Below are 17,630 nucleotides of genomic sequence, written 5' to 3' on the forward strand. Positions count from 1 at the left end.
ATGGCGAAGTTCAAAATGAAATTCAACCAGCTCTGGCTGTTTTATGTTTTATTTCTTCCTCTATCAAGTAAGTCTTTTGTTGCTGCTGCTGATGATGTTGATGTTATGTTGTTGTTATTAGACGGCTGACCTGATTTGCGGTCCGCTGATTCTCCAGCATAGCGTCCGGAGACACTTGAGCTAGAAACGTTAACTTTACATTATTAATGTAACAGTCAAGTTTATTTTATTTTATTCACCCCAATATTTAATAATAATTGGTAGCTGAACTTTCAGCGTGAGATACTTTCATTAATACTTGAAGTCGCATGGGTGTCTAGAATTGCCTTTTCATTTTAAGGCTGCGAAACCTAAGACCGTTTTGTTAGTTTGTAACGTTACATGCTCCTCCAAGTGTGGTATTTTTTATTTATTTATTTATTTATTTATTTATTTTTAGTTTTAGTTTTTCATTGGGTTTTTCCACATTTTTTTTTTTTTTTTTTTTTTTTTAGCTAAACACAGTTTAATGGCAATAGCCCACCTTATGTCACGGTTTCTAGTTAATTAATTAATGATATTATCATGACAGCACAGCACATTTCACATTAATGTGTAGTTACCCACACACTATAATATTACTGTAGTATTGATGTAAGGACGTGTTGTGTGTTTGTGGCACTTAATAAGGACTTTATTATTATCTTAGCTTTCTTGTTTAGCTATCTTGTTTTTATTATCTTTCATGGTATCATGGTATCAATAATACTATAGAATAGTGTGCATATAGTGCTGCAGTGATGTTTGCATCTCTCTAAAGGTAGTGTAGGATTGCTTTAGGAAACCTTAGGATTTTATAGTCAGTTTGAACAGAGGGTAAGACTACCTGACAACACAAGACTAACACCAACATAACCTACCTTTTACTGATGCCCTTCTCTCTGTCTCCAGGTGTTTTTTGTTTCAGTGAGTTGTCCTTCATCACAGAGCCCAGTGATGTTACTGTAATACCAAAGGATCCAGCTATCTTGGACTGTCAGGCTCATGGGCAGCCTCCAGTCACCATCAAGTGGCTTAAGAATGGAGTTCGTCTGGCAGAGAGCAAGCACATACAGTTTCTGCCTAATGGCTCCTTGTACATACCAAAGGTAAAGCATAACAAGGAGGATTCGGATGAAGGATTCTACCAGTGCCTCTCTCAGAACAAATATGGAGCTATCCTAAGCCAAAGATCACGTCTGACTATCGCAAGTGAGTATGGACCTCAGGGTATAAGGAATTTCTTTTGGGCCTGTATGAGATTTATCCCATTTTTTACATCGGAACAGCCAAGATAAGGATGGTTTTGAACTTGTTGGTGATATTTGCTTTATCGTGTCAACATGCAAGCATCAACTGGCAGGTTCATGGGTTATTAACCTGTAGATGGGAAGCAGATGTACCCCACCCCTCTTTTTGTCTTTATTGAAGGAAAAAAAACCTCTAAAGTCAGGGTTTCCATGTCATTGCAAGTTTTTCAGAGTGGGCTATGGTTGTGTTAAAAGCTGTCAATGCAGTTAAAGGCTAATTTTAGGAGACAGTAAAGGATAGATGCAGAGTCTATCTAAAAGCTAATAAATGCTGCTGTTAATAGGGACCCTCAAGTTTACTATCTGATCCTTTTTGAGGAGGAGTAACACATGCACACTTATCAAAATGCTTGGTAAACACCCGTGGAAAGTTTGAAATTAGCCCTCTGTCTTCACTTGTTACTAGGCTTGCATTGTCACTGCAGACTGGCTCTGTGTAATTGTTCAATGGTCTGCTACACAGAGGAATCTCTGAAAGGCCATTTGCCTTTTAGCCTTTGTTTGGAGTGCCCCTGACTGCCCTAGAAGAAAAGGCGAGTTTTTCAGGGCATTTGTTTGGCCACATATCAGTGGACAGGACAGCTGTGTCTATTCAACAGGCCTGGTCTACCAGAGACACTTTTCACTTCAAGTTCTCAGCAGGTACAGCCTACTGGTAGTGTCATGGAAACTGTTGTGGCACTCTGAAATATACATATCTGAGGAGAAAAAATATGTTTTTCACAGAATTCAGGACAATGTTTCCTGAATTACAACAATATAAAACTATAATGAGCCAGTTACCACTGTTTTATAAAACAGAATTATAAGCATAGACCTATGAACATAGTACCAACTGTGTTTGCATTATTCTGACATAGTTGTGGATTTATTGAAGCAATGCTAAAAAAGTTTATTCCAGTTTTCCTAAAAAGGCCACACAAAAAAGCCACAAAGAGTCAAGTTGGTTGGGGCGTCCAAGCTCATGACAGTGAAAGGGTTAAAGGTTTTGGTCAGCTGTAGGCTGAGGGTGGAGGATGGGCCTCCTTTGGGCTCCCCTTCTGTCCAGAGGCCCTGGGGGTCAGGGGTCAGCTGGGAAAGGCTTTGTGATGTCACTGGCCTGCTCTGGCTGGGCTGTCCTGCTGTCCTTTCTCCCAGCTCCTGGTCCCTTTCACTGATTCTCCCCCTCAGTGGCCTTGTCAAGCAAAACCCCTTTGTTAAACATATAAACTCAATTTGTCATGTGGGTGACCAGGCCTTGGATTTTGCAGGGAATAGTAGTATTCCTCTCCATGCATGCATCTAGGATCCAGAAAATATTTTTTAAGTATTCTCAATAGTCTGTGGAATACATCACTGATTTGCACACCTTTTGGACCTAAAGTCTGCTCAGTCTGCATTTTGTATTGCTGACATTATTGGCAAACACACATTTTGCATCAATGGTTTATTGCAACAGCATCATTTGATATAGCATATGAACAATATTAACACAACAAGGCCTTCTTTTGTAGACAAATGGTAAACTGACTTCGATCTGGAACTGAGTTTTTGCTGAAATTGGATGGACAGGGCCGAGGTGAACTCTGACCTCTTTAGGGGAACCTTTGTTGCTGTGTGACCTGGCCATTGATTTGTTCTTTACAACAGAGGTGACCATATTAGCAGATCAGTCTGTGCTGGCCACAGCTACGTCACTGCCCCCAGTGAGAGTGAAGGTTTTTTTTTTTTGTTATCTCAGGGTGGAGAGTGAACATCACATTGTTTTATACTTCTTTTTAGGATTTGAGGGCTTTTCATGATGCTTACCAGACAGTTGTGTTTTCTGTAGACAAGAAGGGTAGCTAAATTTAGTACTGTTAATGATAGAAATATGCACCTTTTGGAAATGATAGTCAGTTATTATCTCTGTAATCTGGGCCTTGATGAGATTATGAAGACATATCTTGAGACCTGGTGGGACTGATTTTATTTTTTAGTCATGTCCAAGCACTGACAACTTGGATAAACAACTTAAAAACACATAAAAACAAACCTTAATTTCTGAGCTTAGTTTTACATTCAGTGCCAGTGTACCTCACAACAGAAAGGTTACCAGTTTATTTGTGTAATATTGATGCAATTAGGCTTTAAATTAAAGGCCTACTCTTTAATTTAACCCTCCCAGGCACAAGATTTAAATGTTGGGTTTCATTGGGAGGGCTAGCCATTGATTTTCTTTAACATGGTATTGACTTACTTCCTGTGTGTGAGGGGGATGGGAGGGTTATCACCTTAATGAATGAAGGTCATTGGTCATATCTTACAGAGTGTTCTTGAGATAAATGCAGATCGTTGTGACTTGTGTGTGGTGCTTATTGAAAGATCTTTTGAATGCACATAAACATAAAAGAATGTGACTCAGCGTGATGCTTGCAGTCATTTTTTTTTTAAATAGTGAACTTGTGCTCAGGTTTGTGTATACATAGTGCTGTCTACACAGCACACTTACTGATGTGTGACTGTAGAATATAATGTGATATGAAACAAGCAGAATAGGTAAAACAGTGTGTATGGTGTGTTAGCCATGTCTGTTGCAAGAGATAGGTTTGGACCATACCCTTTTCTATATTTCACCATTCTTTGAGATATTTTTCTATCCTTATTGCTTGCCAGTCCTCCATGTGTAGAACGAGTGAATTGATTAGTGCTTATATATGACAATGCATCATTCAATGTCATTCTCCAATTGATCCATTGATTGGACCAGCTGGTCAGTATGGGACCTGATAACATGCACAAATGCAAGACCATGGTGCCTAACAAAGATCAATTTCTTTCATAGAATCAGTTAATATCCATCAAAGTCAGGGGTTTGCATGCATAATGAATAATGTTTTACCTAAATTAAAATGCTGTATTGACTGAATGGAGTATAAATAACTACTAGTATAAATAACCACTAAATTAATCATATAATGAAACATTCAATCCATCAGTCCACTAATGAAACAAATACCAATTAGATTCCTAATCAATTTGTAAGTAAGTTTTGTTGAAAACTTTCTACTTATGATAAGCTACGTCCCTTGATTAAATGACATATTTTTTTGTCCTAGGTATTTCACAATTTGTGGTGCATCCTGTGCCTATGGTGGTGACTGAGGGCTCGGTGGCCCGATTCTCTTGTGCAGTCACTGCCAGTCCTCCTGCCACCATCACCTGGGAGCTCAACCAAAGCATGTTGCCACTAGAGACGGACAGGTACAGTGCTTGCTGTGGGACATCTTAGACAGAAGACATAATCAACTTTGTCATAAGCTTTGCCATACATTTTTAGCCTACGAACTGTGTTCATGCCATCAGATGCTGCTGTTACTCTGATACCCTGTCTAATATTAACATTATATTCTCTCTACGCTCTTCTAGAATCACAGTTTTGCCTAATGGAGTTCTTCAGATCCACAACGTACAGTTGGAAGATGCTGGACAATACCGGTGTGTGGCAACTAACATTGGCAGTCGTATGAAGAGCAGAGAGGCAGCACTGACGGTCAACATAGGTACACCAGTTATACTGATTGCATATTCAGATTAACTGTTGAACCATCATACTGTTTACTAAACAGAACTTTGTGAATGTTTTTCTTCTCAAATGAAGGTGCTGGCCCAAAGCCTCGCCAGAGGCCCAGAATCATCGCTGGACCTCAGAACATCACAGCTTCACTGCACCAAACCGTGGTGCTGGAGTGCATGGCCACAGGAAACCCTCGGCCCATCATCTCCTGGAGCCGTGCTGATAGTAAGCCCATCGATGTGTACAACGCCAGAGTGCTGGGCAACGGGAACCTGGTTATCACTGATGTCAGCTCCCAGCACAGTGGAGTCTACCTCTGCAGGGCTACCACCCCTGGAACACGCAACTACACTATTGCTGCAGCGAACCTCACTGTTCTGGGTAAACTCTTCTGTAGTTTCTGTATACTGTACTAGTCGTCAGACCACTTTTCGCTATCAAATGTGAAATAATTCTCCTGCATGCTGTACAGCCAGTGAACAATAATAGATTTTGTAAACAGATTTTTATGACTTCATTAACTCTTCTACATTGAAGATAGTGCAGTCTGCAATGTGTCTTCTGTTGTTCACTGTAACAAGGACAATGACTCAATCAGCTGTCAAAATACTGTTGAGCTGTATTGGAACCACCAATTATGTCTATAAAGACTTAATTTATCATTATTATTGTAAGAAAACATAATGCATAATTTTGGAGTGTGATATAGTGCCAAAACCTCATGAGTGGCATTATGATATAAACTTGCAAGACATAGACAAATGGTAGTTGCTAAGATGTTTTTGTCTTTTTACTGGCTCCTAATAAATGATAGAAGAATATATGTTTTGATTATTTTTTCTCACATTTGGGTTTCAGTGCCACCGTCCATTGTTGAGAGGCCTGAGAGCCAGACCCGTCCAAGAGCAGGCACTGCCCGCTTTATGTGCCAGGCGGAGGGAGTGCCCCCACCCCACATCACCTGGCTGAAGAACGGAGAGGAGGTTCACTTAAATGGAAGAATCAAAATGTACAACAGGTAAGAGCCACTGTGGTTCCACCATAAAAGAGTTAATAGCAATTGAATGTAACTAGATAACACAAGAGAGACTTGCCTAAAGTCTCTCTTACTATAAAATGTAACAGGGGAACATATCTGTGGTGCGAGGCTTTTAATTAGTGTCTTTTTATCTCTTAACAGTAAGTTGGTGATCACCCAGATCATCCCTGAGGATGATGCCATTTATCAGTGTGTGGCAGAGAGTGAGCAGGGCTCTGTGCTGTCCTTGGCTCGCCTCATCGTTGTCATGTCAGAGGACAGGCCCAGTGCACCAAGAAATGTCCATGCTGAGACCATCTCAAGCTCTGCCATCTTACTGGCCTGGGAGAGACCACTCTACAACGCAGACAAAGTCATTGCTTACTCCATCCATTACATGAAGGCTGAAGGTAATATGAAGACAGACACTGCTAAGTATTGTGTTGTGCTTTTCTTATCAGTTGAAATATCTTGTCAAAAGAAGTCTCAATGTGGGAGGGCTGAAGGCATGACGGGATGGCAGGATGACAGTCCACCTCAACAAGCTATCCTTGTTCTTTGCATCTGATCAGCTTTCCTTGGTGAAGGCCATCTGTTGTTGCAGTGCAGAGCAGAGGTCAAAGAGGACTTAGAATGGCAACTTCACTGAAATAACAACAGGCTTAGCCTGCCCATTGTCTACTCCCCAACTCACTCTGCTTGCTGTTAAAGGGACAGAGTAGCTTTTTAAAAGCCCTACAATCTCGCAAGCTAGTAATGTAAGGAGATACTTAACTGTTACCATTAAATTGACAGGTCTGTAACTCAATAACGTAAAGATGGTCTTTGTAGTAAACACATTTAAGGATGTTTATTTAGGTTTTCTTTAAGAGGCCTGGAGGTAGTAAGGTGGCCCTGCCTTGTATTAAACACGTTTATAGAAAAGATGAGTGACATTCAGAAGATACAAGCATTGAGGCACTCAAGGCACTGGCTGTTTACAGGGCACATTCTTTACAACCTTTCATCTAAGTTTTATTTTGTTTAACTTACGCTTTTTTTCCCTCATCTACTCCATGTCAGGTCTAAATAATGAGGAATACCAAGCTGTTATTGGCAACGACACAACCAGTTACATTATTGATGATCTTGAGCCAGCACGAAACTACAGTTTTTACATCGTGGCTTACATGCCAATGGGAGCCAGTCGTATGTCAGACCAAGTCAGTCAACATACCCTGGAGGATGGTAAGCACAGAGCACTGAGGCTCACAGCATTCCTTGCAGTAAATCACTCTAGTAGTTAAGCTAACATACATGAGAATGATGTGTGTACAGAAAGCATTTTTAGCAGGGATTGGAGGGAGGGCATTTTTAGTGTTTGCACATTTTTCAGCTTCCTCTTCCCAAAGTATATTTTGGATCAGGAATGAATGAGAATATGACAGTTAAGCTGTTCACCCACACAGTTTTGAATCTGAGTAAATCTACTGCTGTTTGATGTTAAATGCATGCGTGTGTGTTGTTGCAGTGCCCCTTCGTACTCCAGAGCTAAGTCTGACCAGCAGCAGCCCAACAGATATCCAGGTGAGCTGGCAGCCTCTGCCAGCCAAGCTGAGCCGGGGTCGGGTCTCTGCATACAGGCTTTCCTATCGGACAGCTTCAGACAACACAGTCACCTCTGTGGAGCTGGCTCAGAACAGCACTGAATATCTCCTGGAGGGCCTGCAGCCTGACACCATTTACCTGCTCCGCATGGCTGCAGCGACCCGTGTGGGCTGGTGTGAGCCCTCAGCATGGACCTCCCACCGCACACCCAAGACTTCCAGCAGCAAAGGTAAAGCTACACATGGCAGAATAGCAGATAGCATGGTACAAACTTGTGGGGTGGTGATACGAAGTCATGTAATTCTTCACTCCACAGTCCCATCAGCATGTGGTTTCAGAGAGAAGTTTGCTTGTTTGATTCTGAGCCTAAGCATTGGCTTAGGATTGCAAATGTTATAAAATGAATTCTTGAAGTCACTGGAGGGTGTTTTTACCACACGCATGGTGATGAACTACATAATCACGTGGTGGCAAACTTGCTACCGCCTGTGTTTTTGCTTTTGTCACATGGATGTTTTGCTACTCTTGGAGTGTCCCGTGGATTTCTGCAGCCCCATGCAGAGAAGTCAGCTCATGACTAGAGTTTGCTCTGGTAGCATTGTCCCACAGTCTTTGTGTTGGTTACCCAGAGACCTTTGCCCTTCGCTGTCAGTGGTGTGAGAGTGGCCTCAGTCACGGGTCATAAAGAGAGGGCCTCAGGCGTCTATGTGGGGGGAAGAATAGCCTCTTTTCATGGCCCGGCATGTGGGGGAGGCTGTTTGTCCACAGACTAGATTTTTGATTTTCGAAAGCAAACTACTTATTTGAGTGATGTAAAGCCTACTTGGTAACACCGACAGACAGAATAGCATATTCTTGATTTGACAACAATGCATTGAACCTGACTACTGATCAGCGTACAGGCTTCTGAAGTTGTTTGTGTGTGAGAGTGGAGTTATTATGAAGCCAGTGGTTTCTATTGAAGCCATTTCATTTCTAACATGTAGGTTAATCAGCAGCTCAGCAGCACCAAAATACTCTCTGCCCAAAAGTCAAAGTGACATTTCTAAACCATTTCTGAAAGGCCTTAACCATTATCTTAGTAGGTTTGAATAAAATAATACAACCCAGTTACAAAAAAACAAACAAACAAAAAAACATATATATATTCTAACACCTTTAAAGACTGGAGGAGAAAAGCTAAATGCCTGCATGTGAAGTGGTACTCTAAATATGACTGTGTTTCAATCCTGTGCTTGCTTTTTGTGTCTGCTTAGTGCCCCCAGCCCCTCTTCTTCAACTGGAGCCTCTCAACTGCACCTCCATCATGGCACGCTGGCAAACCTCACAAGGATCTGTGGTTGTCCAGGGATACCGCCTGTGTTACCATGAGGAGGGCCAACCAGAGCAGCCCACCATCCAGCTCCAGGCTCAAACCTCAGACTATACCATCAGTGGGCTTGGTGAGTGATACACTCCTGTTTTCACATTTACACAGTTAACATGATGATGGATTGAATGAAAAACATCAAATAATACTGTATGGTAGGACTGGGCAATATGTCTTTACCATATCAATATCAACATATTTGGTCAATAATATTGTGGTATTTGATTTTGCCTATATCGCCCAACCCTATTGTATAAATATTTGACTGCGTGTGTATATATATATATATATATATATATGTTTGTGTGTGTGTGTGTGTGTGTGTGTGTGTGTGTGTGTGTGTGTGTGTGTGTGTGTAAAAACCTGGACAGTATTTTGGTGTGTGTTTCCACCAGTTTGACTTGTGAAAGGCTGTAGAGACAACAGAGAGCGATCCATTTGGTCCTTAATCAAAGGTCCAATTTATTTCAGTGGGCAGTGACATATCGCATTTGCATTTCGGCCCTCTGTCCCAGATCAATATGGGCTGACCCTTCTCTCCTAAACAGCCGCTCTCTCCAGCCTGGCTGTAGTATTGTGTGAGTGCAGACTCCCAGGGTTAGAGGTCAGTGTCCAGATGTCCCTCCCACCACCGTTTCCCATCCCCTGCCTTGCATAATTACCCCTAGCCATTGTGTTGTGTCCTGGGCCAGAGCCGCTCTGTGAGACCCTGACCACTGCCCCCCTTCAGCTGGATACTGGGGCACACAAACAAAGCCCCCTGGGATTGGCCAGAGCTGGACAGAGGCACTGACCTTTAGCCATGAGACAGCAGTCCTGCATTAGGACCCTTCCCCCTCTGTTCATCTCTGCCCCCCATGTAAATAAACCACAATGATCTTGACACAAGAACCCCACATAATAAAGACCAGCACCATAACCGATCAAGGCTTTTAAAATATATTGTCTTTTTGGAGTCTTTAGAGTTTTTTGGTTCCTACTTATTTCACTTAGACAGAAATAGTTTATGTGAGATTGTTAGAAACTTAACATAAATACTACTAATACACATAAATTAATGTGTATTAGTAGCCTACCAAAAATGTATAATGTGCAAGAATCGACTCCATATTCTGTAATATTACTGGCCTCAATATTAGTTCGGTTTTGAAGTGCTATTTCCTCCATGTGCATGCAAGTTGAAGTGTATGGCACAGGGGTAGTGGGAAGAACGTGAAATGGGGAACAAAAGGGGCCCAGCTCCTATCTCACAGTCCTGAGCCCAGATTCCTTCTGTTCTATCTTGGCCTGACCCCACGACCCCATCCAAACACCCTCGTCCCTTGGGCCTAGGATCCAAGCAGCTGAACGCTGCCCCTGGCCCCATCCCCCACAACAGGCCTGGACACACCACCCTGACTGGTCAATACCCATAGGCTAACCTTTCACACTGGAGGCATAAAACAAATCTTCACACTCCCTAAAAATGTCCAGATTTAGGGAGTGTGGCAATGGCGTCTCTTTAAGGTAAAACACAAAATTATCCTGCATATTTTCCAGTGGAAAGATACTACCACTGCACCTCCCTAATCTTCCTCATCTCTGTTAGCTAACAGTTTACACTGACTATTATGATTAGACCTTTAAGTGTACCGCACTAATAAGATCTAATTTCACCTCCTCCTCCATTTGCCCCTACACAGTTGCTGCCGCTCTGTTTGAGTTGTATTTTACAGCACAACCTAGTGGTAAAGGGTTTTTATTTTTTATATGTTTTTATATCGGAAAGGCCATTATTATTTTGGGATGATCTTGATTTTCATGTGGCTCATTGATCATGTCACCCTAGTTACTGGGCCTTGGGGCTGGTTGCTCTTTCTCAGGCTCCTTATGCAGTGACAGCACATGATAAATGAGAGGTTAGGTGGCTCCAGAGACCATGCATTGTCCGTGCATGGGGGGTGACCAGATATGACCTATAAAGTTGCCCTCCATCAGTTATTTGTGAATGTGTTTCCCTACTTTTTTGAAATAAGTGATGTTAAGTGTCAGTGTAAAACATTTTTATGATGAATTTGTAGGCTTTAACATTGCAAATTAAACATGTCAGGGGTGTATCTGATCATTCAAGTAAATAATGTCACGCTTATGATTTGTTTAATGTCACTTTGATCACACCTCTAGTTTTGGTTTTCACAGCATGGTATTACTTTACTGAGGTGTTATTATTTGTCCTCCAGATCCAAGGAGAAAGTATCACGTCAAGCTGCTGGCTTTCAGTCAAGCAGGAGAAGGATATCAAGCAGACCAGACAGTTAGCACTCCTGGATGTGTGTGTAAGTAAACTGTCACTTACAAGTCATACAGCCTGAATTTTTATACAGTCCATGTGTGCAAAAATGCTTGAAGGTTACTAAACTGCTTATTTTTGATTATGTATGATTCAGCGGTAAGAGACCACCTGGCAGCAGCTCCTCCTGCTCCTGATCATGTGATTGCCCTGGCCAATAGTTCCTCTGCAGTGTCCCTGCGTTGGAGCCGTCCTGCCTTCACCTCTGGGAAAGCTGTTAGCTATACAGTCCGCTGTACTCCTGTGGGCACACACAACGCCTCAGCTATACGCTACTTGCAAATGTAAGTTAGGAACAATGTGATTTTTAGTGGAAGAATGAGATATACACACATACACAACAAAGATGTGACCTTGCACAAAAAAATCTCACCAGGAAAAATCTCTTTGCTTGGCTTGCTCAGATAAAGATGTCTGTTATTTTTCTGTTGATGATATGTCAAGATGGCTTTTAACATTGGTTTGATGTAATGATGGTGATATCAGGAGTTAAAGTTGTCCTACAGTTGCTCTTACTCTGAATAAGCGCCTGCTAAATGTGAACATGTAAATGCAGCTCACATTATAATATATATAATGCACCCACACTCCTGTTTGTCCACAGCACCAATCAGAGCGTAATGGTGCAGAATCTGGAAGCAAACACCCGTTATGAGTTTGTGGTCCGTCTTCATTTGGACCAAATGTCGAGTCCCTGGAGTTCTGTTGTTTACCACAGGACCCTAGCAGCAGGTAAATACATTGCACATTATTATAGCTTCATTTAATTATGACTGCTTTGTTTTCTGTCTTTTCTAATGTCTGTACTGTTCACAATGTACACAGTACTGCCTGAAATGAGCTAATTTCACAAAAGTCCCTTAAGTCAAGTGTTGTTTGTTTATTATGAATGTGAATGTGATTGTTCTGCCCGCAGCACCCAGCCAGCCGCCTGCCGGAGTGCGGGTAACCCTGATCGAGGATGACACAGCACTAGTGTCCTGGAGGGAGCCTCCAGAGCCAAATGTGGTCGTCACACACTATACCATCCTGTACGCCTCCCAGGAAGCCTGGCTGGCCGGACACTGGCAAATAATGCAGAAGGAAGGTGAGTAGTGCATTGCATCAAGTTATCTCTAAAGGCAGTGATGTACAAGGCAGTTTTTTGGCAGCTCAAATTGGCAACAGTGGCCAATAAATTGCTCCAACATCACCCCTTACAAAGAACTAGAGCAATACTATAACAAATTTTAGAAGGATTTACAACTATCACAGCAAAAATATAAATTGCTATAGAAACATTATAGGGGTATTATTTACTATTATAGGAGTATGGCAAGGTCAGTGAAAACTTACCACTGAGTACCACTTACAGACTGTATATCCAATTACGACTATTTGAGAGTTTTGCTCCTAAGGATTCTTTAAATTACAGGACAATATTATTCCCAAGACATGCCCTCTTGTTGGTGCACTTTGTTTGTTCCATGTGCAATTTTACAGTCCAGTGTGTAACCTGAACTCAGTATCTTGAAAGTTAAATGCAATATGATAATAAATGATTTAAGTGCCACCAGCATCAGGACCTTCATCAGGACCTGTTTACTATGTTTCTAATTCTGCTGTCATCAACAGGAAGCAACACCATGGCCCTGCTGGAGAAGCTGGAGCCTGGGAACACCTACCTGGTGAAGATCTCTGCCTCCAACCAGGTCGGAGATGGACCTTTCTCCAGCACCGTGGAGCTGGCCCTGCAGCGCGGAAACGGCCACCGCAGCAAGAACCCCAGGCACTCTGACAGCTTCTCAGAGACGACCGGTCAGTATCAGACAGCAGAGCAAACATGATGGAGATATCTCATCTTGCTCAGTTTGAATGATTTATCAAGTTTATTTGATAATCATAAATGAATACACAAGAGGGCAGCTTAGTGAGAAGACTTCCTAAAATACACACATAAATAATGATCAGAGATGATGTGAAGAATCTCAAGTTTGCTCTCATTCCATTCCAGTGAATTTATTTAAATCTGCATTCCTTTAGTATTCTCTCTTTGCTGTAGACATCTCTAAATAGTTGCAGCTGACATGTAACGATTTCCTCTCTGTGTTGTTCGTCTCCCAGTGTTCTCTGATGGTCTCTATCACATAGACCAGAGGTCCATGACAGGGATCATTGTGGGTGTGTGCATCGCCTTAGCCTGTATTGCCATGTGTGCCTTGATCCTCATCAGCAAGGGCAGATCCAGGTACTGAATATTACCATTTATACTTATGAATAATAATTTCCAATCACTTAAAAACAAACAAAGGGTGTTATTCTCTGACACTGATTTGCATTATTATATTTGTCTGCACAACTAACAGGAAATCTTCTAGTCCCAAGGTCATTGGTGGAGGGATTCATGAAGGCCCACACGCTGGTTTGTCTCTGCCCAGCGAACACCATGCGGAGAATGTCGAGGCCCTCATGCCCATGATAAACAATCACTTCATCGATGCCAAGGTAAGAGAAGATGACAGAACATGAAAACATGCATCTTTAAGGAATATGGTTTAAAATAATGTGGTTTAAAAAATCCTATTGCTTGTATTTTTTTTTTTCATCATGATTTCCATTTTTACTGATTGGTTTTTTAAACAATGATCATGTGATTGTTGCTGGGGTCTAATCTAATTCTCATCTGGAGGATATAATTTGTAGGCCAGGGCATCTCAGGAGCATCACAGTATTTCATTTCTAATGCTATTTTGTTACATAATTTGACCTTTATCAAAAATTACAGCTCCTGTGATTTTAGTATTGCCCTGTTGCGATTTCGCTAATTATTTGATTATTCAAGCCCAGTGCAGGAAATGAACTTCAACTGTTAATATTAAAAAAGAACATTAGAACTACTTTAATTGCTAAGTACAATAAATGTATAGATAAGATTTCCATAGTGATGTGGCACGTGTTCAAAGGGGCATAATTTGATACGCTGCTGTTGGAAATCATTCATATTTCTCATATATATTCTCATTTGTTCCAGGGTGGATCTAATATGCTCATCAATAGTGCTGGCCCAGTCAAAAGTGGCAGCCAAAGCAAGAGGTGGCTGTTCTTCAAGAGGGAGAAATGCAGTCCAAGTAACACTGATGTAAGTGGTGTGAAAACGACCAGTTCAGCTAATCTCTGTCATCTTTGCTCGGTCACACTGACTTCTTCGCTTCTGGCCCGTCTGCAGGTGGAGAACAGAGCTTGCTTGTATGAGTCTGGCAAGACCGTCCTGAGGTATGAGGAGAGGCTGGATGCAGCGCCCCTTGCTCCCTCGTCCCGGGACATCATTTATGGGCCGCTTCACATGGAGAGCTCTCACACTAGCGAAGGCAGCCAAGAGACAGGAGACTCGGGACACTACTCCAATGAAGAAAGCAACGAAGAGATGAGCAACCCCTCAAGCAGCCAAAGCTCCAGACCTCAGCCTTTTGGGCCAGATGGCAGTGCCCCTGGTTCAGAGCTTAAGCCGTCTTTTGAAGTGGAAAACGAGGAGACACAGAGCCGTCCCCTCCATCTCCATCGCTCAGCCTCCGACGCTGCCCAGGTCTGCCGCATCTCTGCTGCGGAGGCATGTCATCCCACCCAGCACGCGCCCCAGCCGGCAGGCTCCTGACACCGCCTGGCCCGGACCGGCTCTCCAGCAACCAAAGCTACACCAGTTCTGCCTCCTGTGCTTCATGCGCTGGGCCTCCAGGTTGTTTTCCCGAGGCACAAGGGATCAGTAAGCTCACTGTTCTGGTGGAGGATATGGGCATTTGCTTCTGGTCTACCTCAGGTTTCTGTGTGAATGTTTGTTATAGTGTTTTTATTTCTCTTATTATTATTTGGAAAACGCTGTCTACCTTTTTGTCTGTGTGTTTGGCATTGTCTGTCCTAAACCAAAGCTCACCCATGATGAATGTTTAAAAGAATGTCAAGAATGTACTGTGATACATTTTCATTATATTTAATTTCTATCCACTGGAGCAAAGGGTGTGCTTGTGACCCCTTTTCGCTGATTGCCTACCTCAATGTTCTGCTCTTGTATATACATTACTACCTCCTTTTTGCCATATATTGTGCAGTATTCTCTCAGACTCAGGGGACAAGGTAAAAAAAATTGTATTGCCATGTCTTGTTACCTGTGTTGGTGCATTATTACAAAGAGGTCTTCATTTGAAATTTTATTTTCAAGGTCAGAACAGCCTTTGTTTCACTCTTTTTTTTTTTGGCTAGATATGTTGTGTGTTGTGATAAGAACAAGTGCATTAGAGATATTGTCAACATATTCGAGTGATATCATAACAGCATCAATTGACATTTTTAGTGCACTTAACTCCGAAAGCTTTAACATGGCCTTAATGTGGAAAGGGCTTTGCATACTATATGTGATCAGATCCAAAGACAAGAAAAAAATGTACCCAAAGAAAGAATTTATGATTATACAACAAATATTCAAAGGCAACCAAAAATATAGTGGATGTGCTTTAAAGGGTGCGTATGCCAAAAAAAAAAAAAAAAAAAAAAAAGTTCTTGCCAATGATGTAAATTTTCTTAGAAATGGTGGTATGAATGCTTTTTTCAGTGTAAATTTTCGTCATGCTTTATTCTGGTGAAAGCTTTAGCACATGTCTCCCTGGCTTGTGCTCCATTTGCCTTCTAGATCATTGCTAAATGCAGCGGTGACACCGATGCTATTATCCAAAGAGTTGTCTGCTTCCTCAGATGGGTATGGCTTTCCATTCAGTTGATCCTTGGTGTGACATGGTAGATATGATGGGCACCAGACCAAAGATCTTAAGAGTTTTGCCAGTGACAGATTATGATGACCATTTATTTTCTTTAAGAGAGTTATCTGTCACTGATCACCAAAATTGCTGTATGGAGAAAAAAAAATCAGTTTCTCTCCATAGTATTTCCTGTCCAGGTGTGACAATGAGAAGGATACTGACTATCAAAATGAAAACCCTATGTGTGAAGAGCAACATAATCAATTTTTATATCTTTGTAACACAAATAATCCTAACCAAAGAAACTTGAAGTCTCTATTATTTGATGATTTTCTTTGGTTTGCATTTTGAAAAGCATTATTTACATATTAATGTAACATGATTTCAATGGGTTTGACTGTTAGCAAGGCATTTTACATACAGATTAGTCCGATTTTTTTTTATATATACAAGCTTGAGAGGTCAAAAGGTGTTCTGCTGTCTTTTCTATTGTGAACATGTGATTTCACCTGAATGGTATTTAGGTTATGTTGGGAATTTTAATTTAGATTGTCGTTTTAGCATGATGTTTCTTACAAAAGAAATGTTCCTCATTTCCTAAATTGATGTGGATGATTTCTAGTTGAAATTTTCACAGTGGAATGCATAGCCACATGCCACAGATGGTTTTTCTAACTGAACTCAGGTGCCAATTGTAAATTTAGAATGTAGACTTGTTATTTAACTTATGCTTTTCTGATATCTACTTTTGAATATCAAAATACATCTTTTAATCCCAAGTAAACACCAAAGTATTTTCTGTGTTGAAATGTTGCAACAAACCTTTTTGATACTCTCAAGATGGCCACAAATAGGTAATAAAATTTTTGCTGGAAAAAATGTGTTGCACTCTGACTCCTGTTTATTAATAGCACTGTACCTGTGTGTGTGTGTGTGTGTGTGTGTGTGTGTGTGTGTGTGTGAGAGGGAGAGAGAGAGACAGAGAGAGAGAGAGAGTATATTTTCTTTAAATACTCATTTATTCAAAAAGGAAAATTTGATATTTTGAGTCATTAAGCCCTGTAAAATGAAGATGTTCATTTCACAAAACCCCAACTTCTTTTAGCTCTTCTGTGGGCTCCAGAAGGTGATGCTAAATTACTCTTTGGTAATGGCAATTACATTTAGGGAGGTTTTTAGGTAAATTGCTCACTACAAGTCAGTCCATAACACAGCAAAATTTAAGATAAGACAAGACCAAAAGACAAAAAAAAAAAAAAAAAAAAAAAAAAAAAAAAAAAAAAAAAAAAATTGTGAGTGGATACAACAAACAAAAAAGAAAGGGTCTGGGTAGGGGGTGGGAGCAACAGCTGAAACTGCATGAAATAAATAAGACTTGAAGTATAGATTAAGAGAGCACCAAGCAAAGAGTATGGTGTAGAGAACACCACAATAAATAAACGTAGTACAATATACGAAGATAAAGAGGATAAACACTGTTTTGACGGACAAAAGGATGTTTGAAGTCTCCAAGAGCATATGTCCAGAGCGTGCAAATGAAGCAACATACCTATTATTATTTTATTTTATTTTATTTTATTTTATTGTTTTGTTTTGTTTTGTAGTAGTGGTAGTAACAGTAGAAGTTGTAATAGTAGTCTTAGTCACATTTACATATTTGAATTTAGGGGTTTTGTTGTGGTGCAGCAGAAGCTCCAGCAGGAGGCAGCAGGGCGCCAACACGAGCTCTGCTGCCAA

The 17,630-nt window shown here is 41.1% G+C and overlaps 1 protein-coding gene across 1 annotated transcript; it reads left to right on the top strand.

Annotated features, from left to right (window-relative positions):
• On the top strand, positions 1 to 14,797 carry LOC115360546 (protogenin B-like). Its single transcript, XM_030053520.1, has 19 exons — positions 1 to 67; positions 931 to 1,230; positions 4,406 to 4,550; positions 4,716 to 4,849; positions 4,948 to 5,244; positions 5,722 to 5,881; positions 6,044 to 6,291; positions 6,944 to 7,108; positions 7,392 to 7,697; positions 8,725 to 8,910; positions 11,057 to 11,152; positions 11,264 to 11,450; positions 11,771 to 11,898; positions 12,083 to 12,253; positions 12,781 to 12,963; positions 13,270 to 13,393; positions 13,512 to 13,650; positions 14,177 to 14,284; positions 14,372 to 14,797. Exons 1-19 carry the CDS (start codon positions 1 to 3, stop codon positions 14,795 to 14,797), a joined length of 3,570 nt encoding a protein of 1,189 aa, XP_029909380.1.
• Positions 14,798 to 17,630: the final 2,833 nt, after the last annotated feature.

Source organism: Myripristis murdjan, chromosome 6 (genome assembly GCF_902150065.1).
Source record: "Myripristis murdjan chromosome 6, fMyrMur1.1, whole genome shotgun sequence".
NCBI classification, from domain to species: domain Eukaryota; kingdom Metazoa; phylum Chordata; class Actinopteri; order Holocentriformes; family Holocentridae; genus Myripristis; species Myripristis murdjan.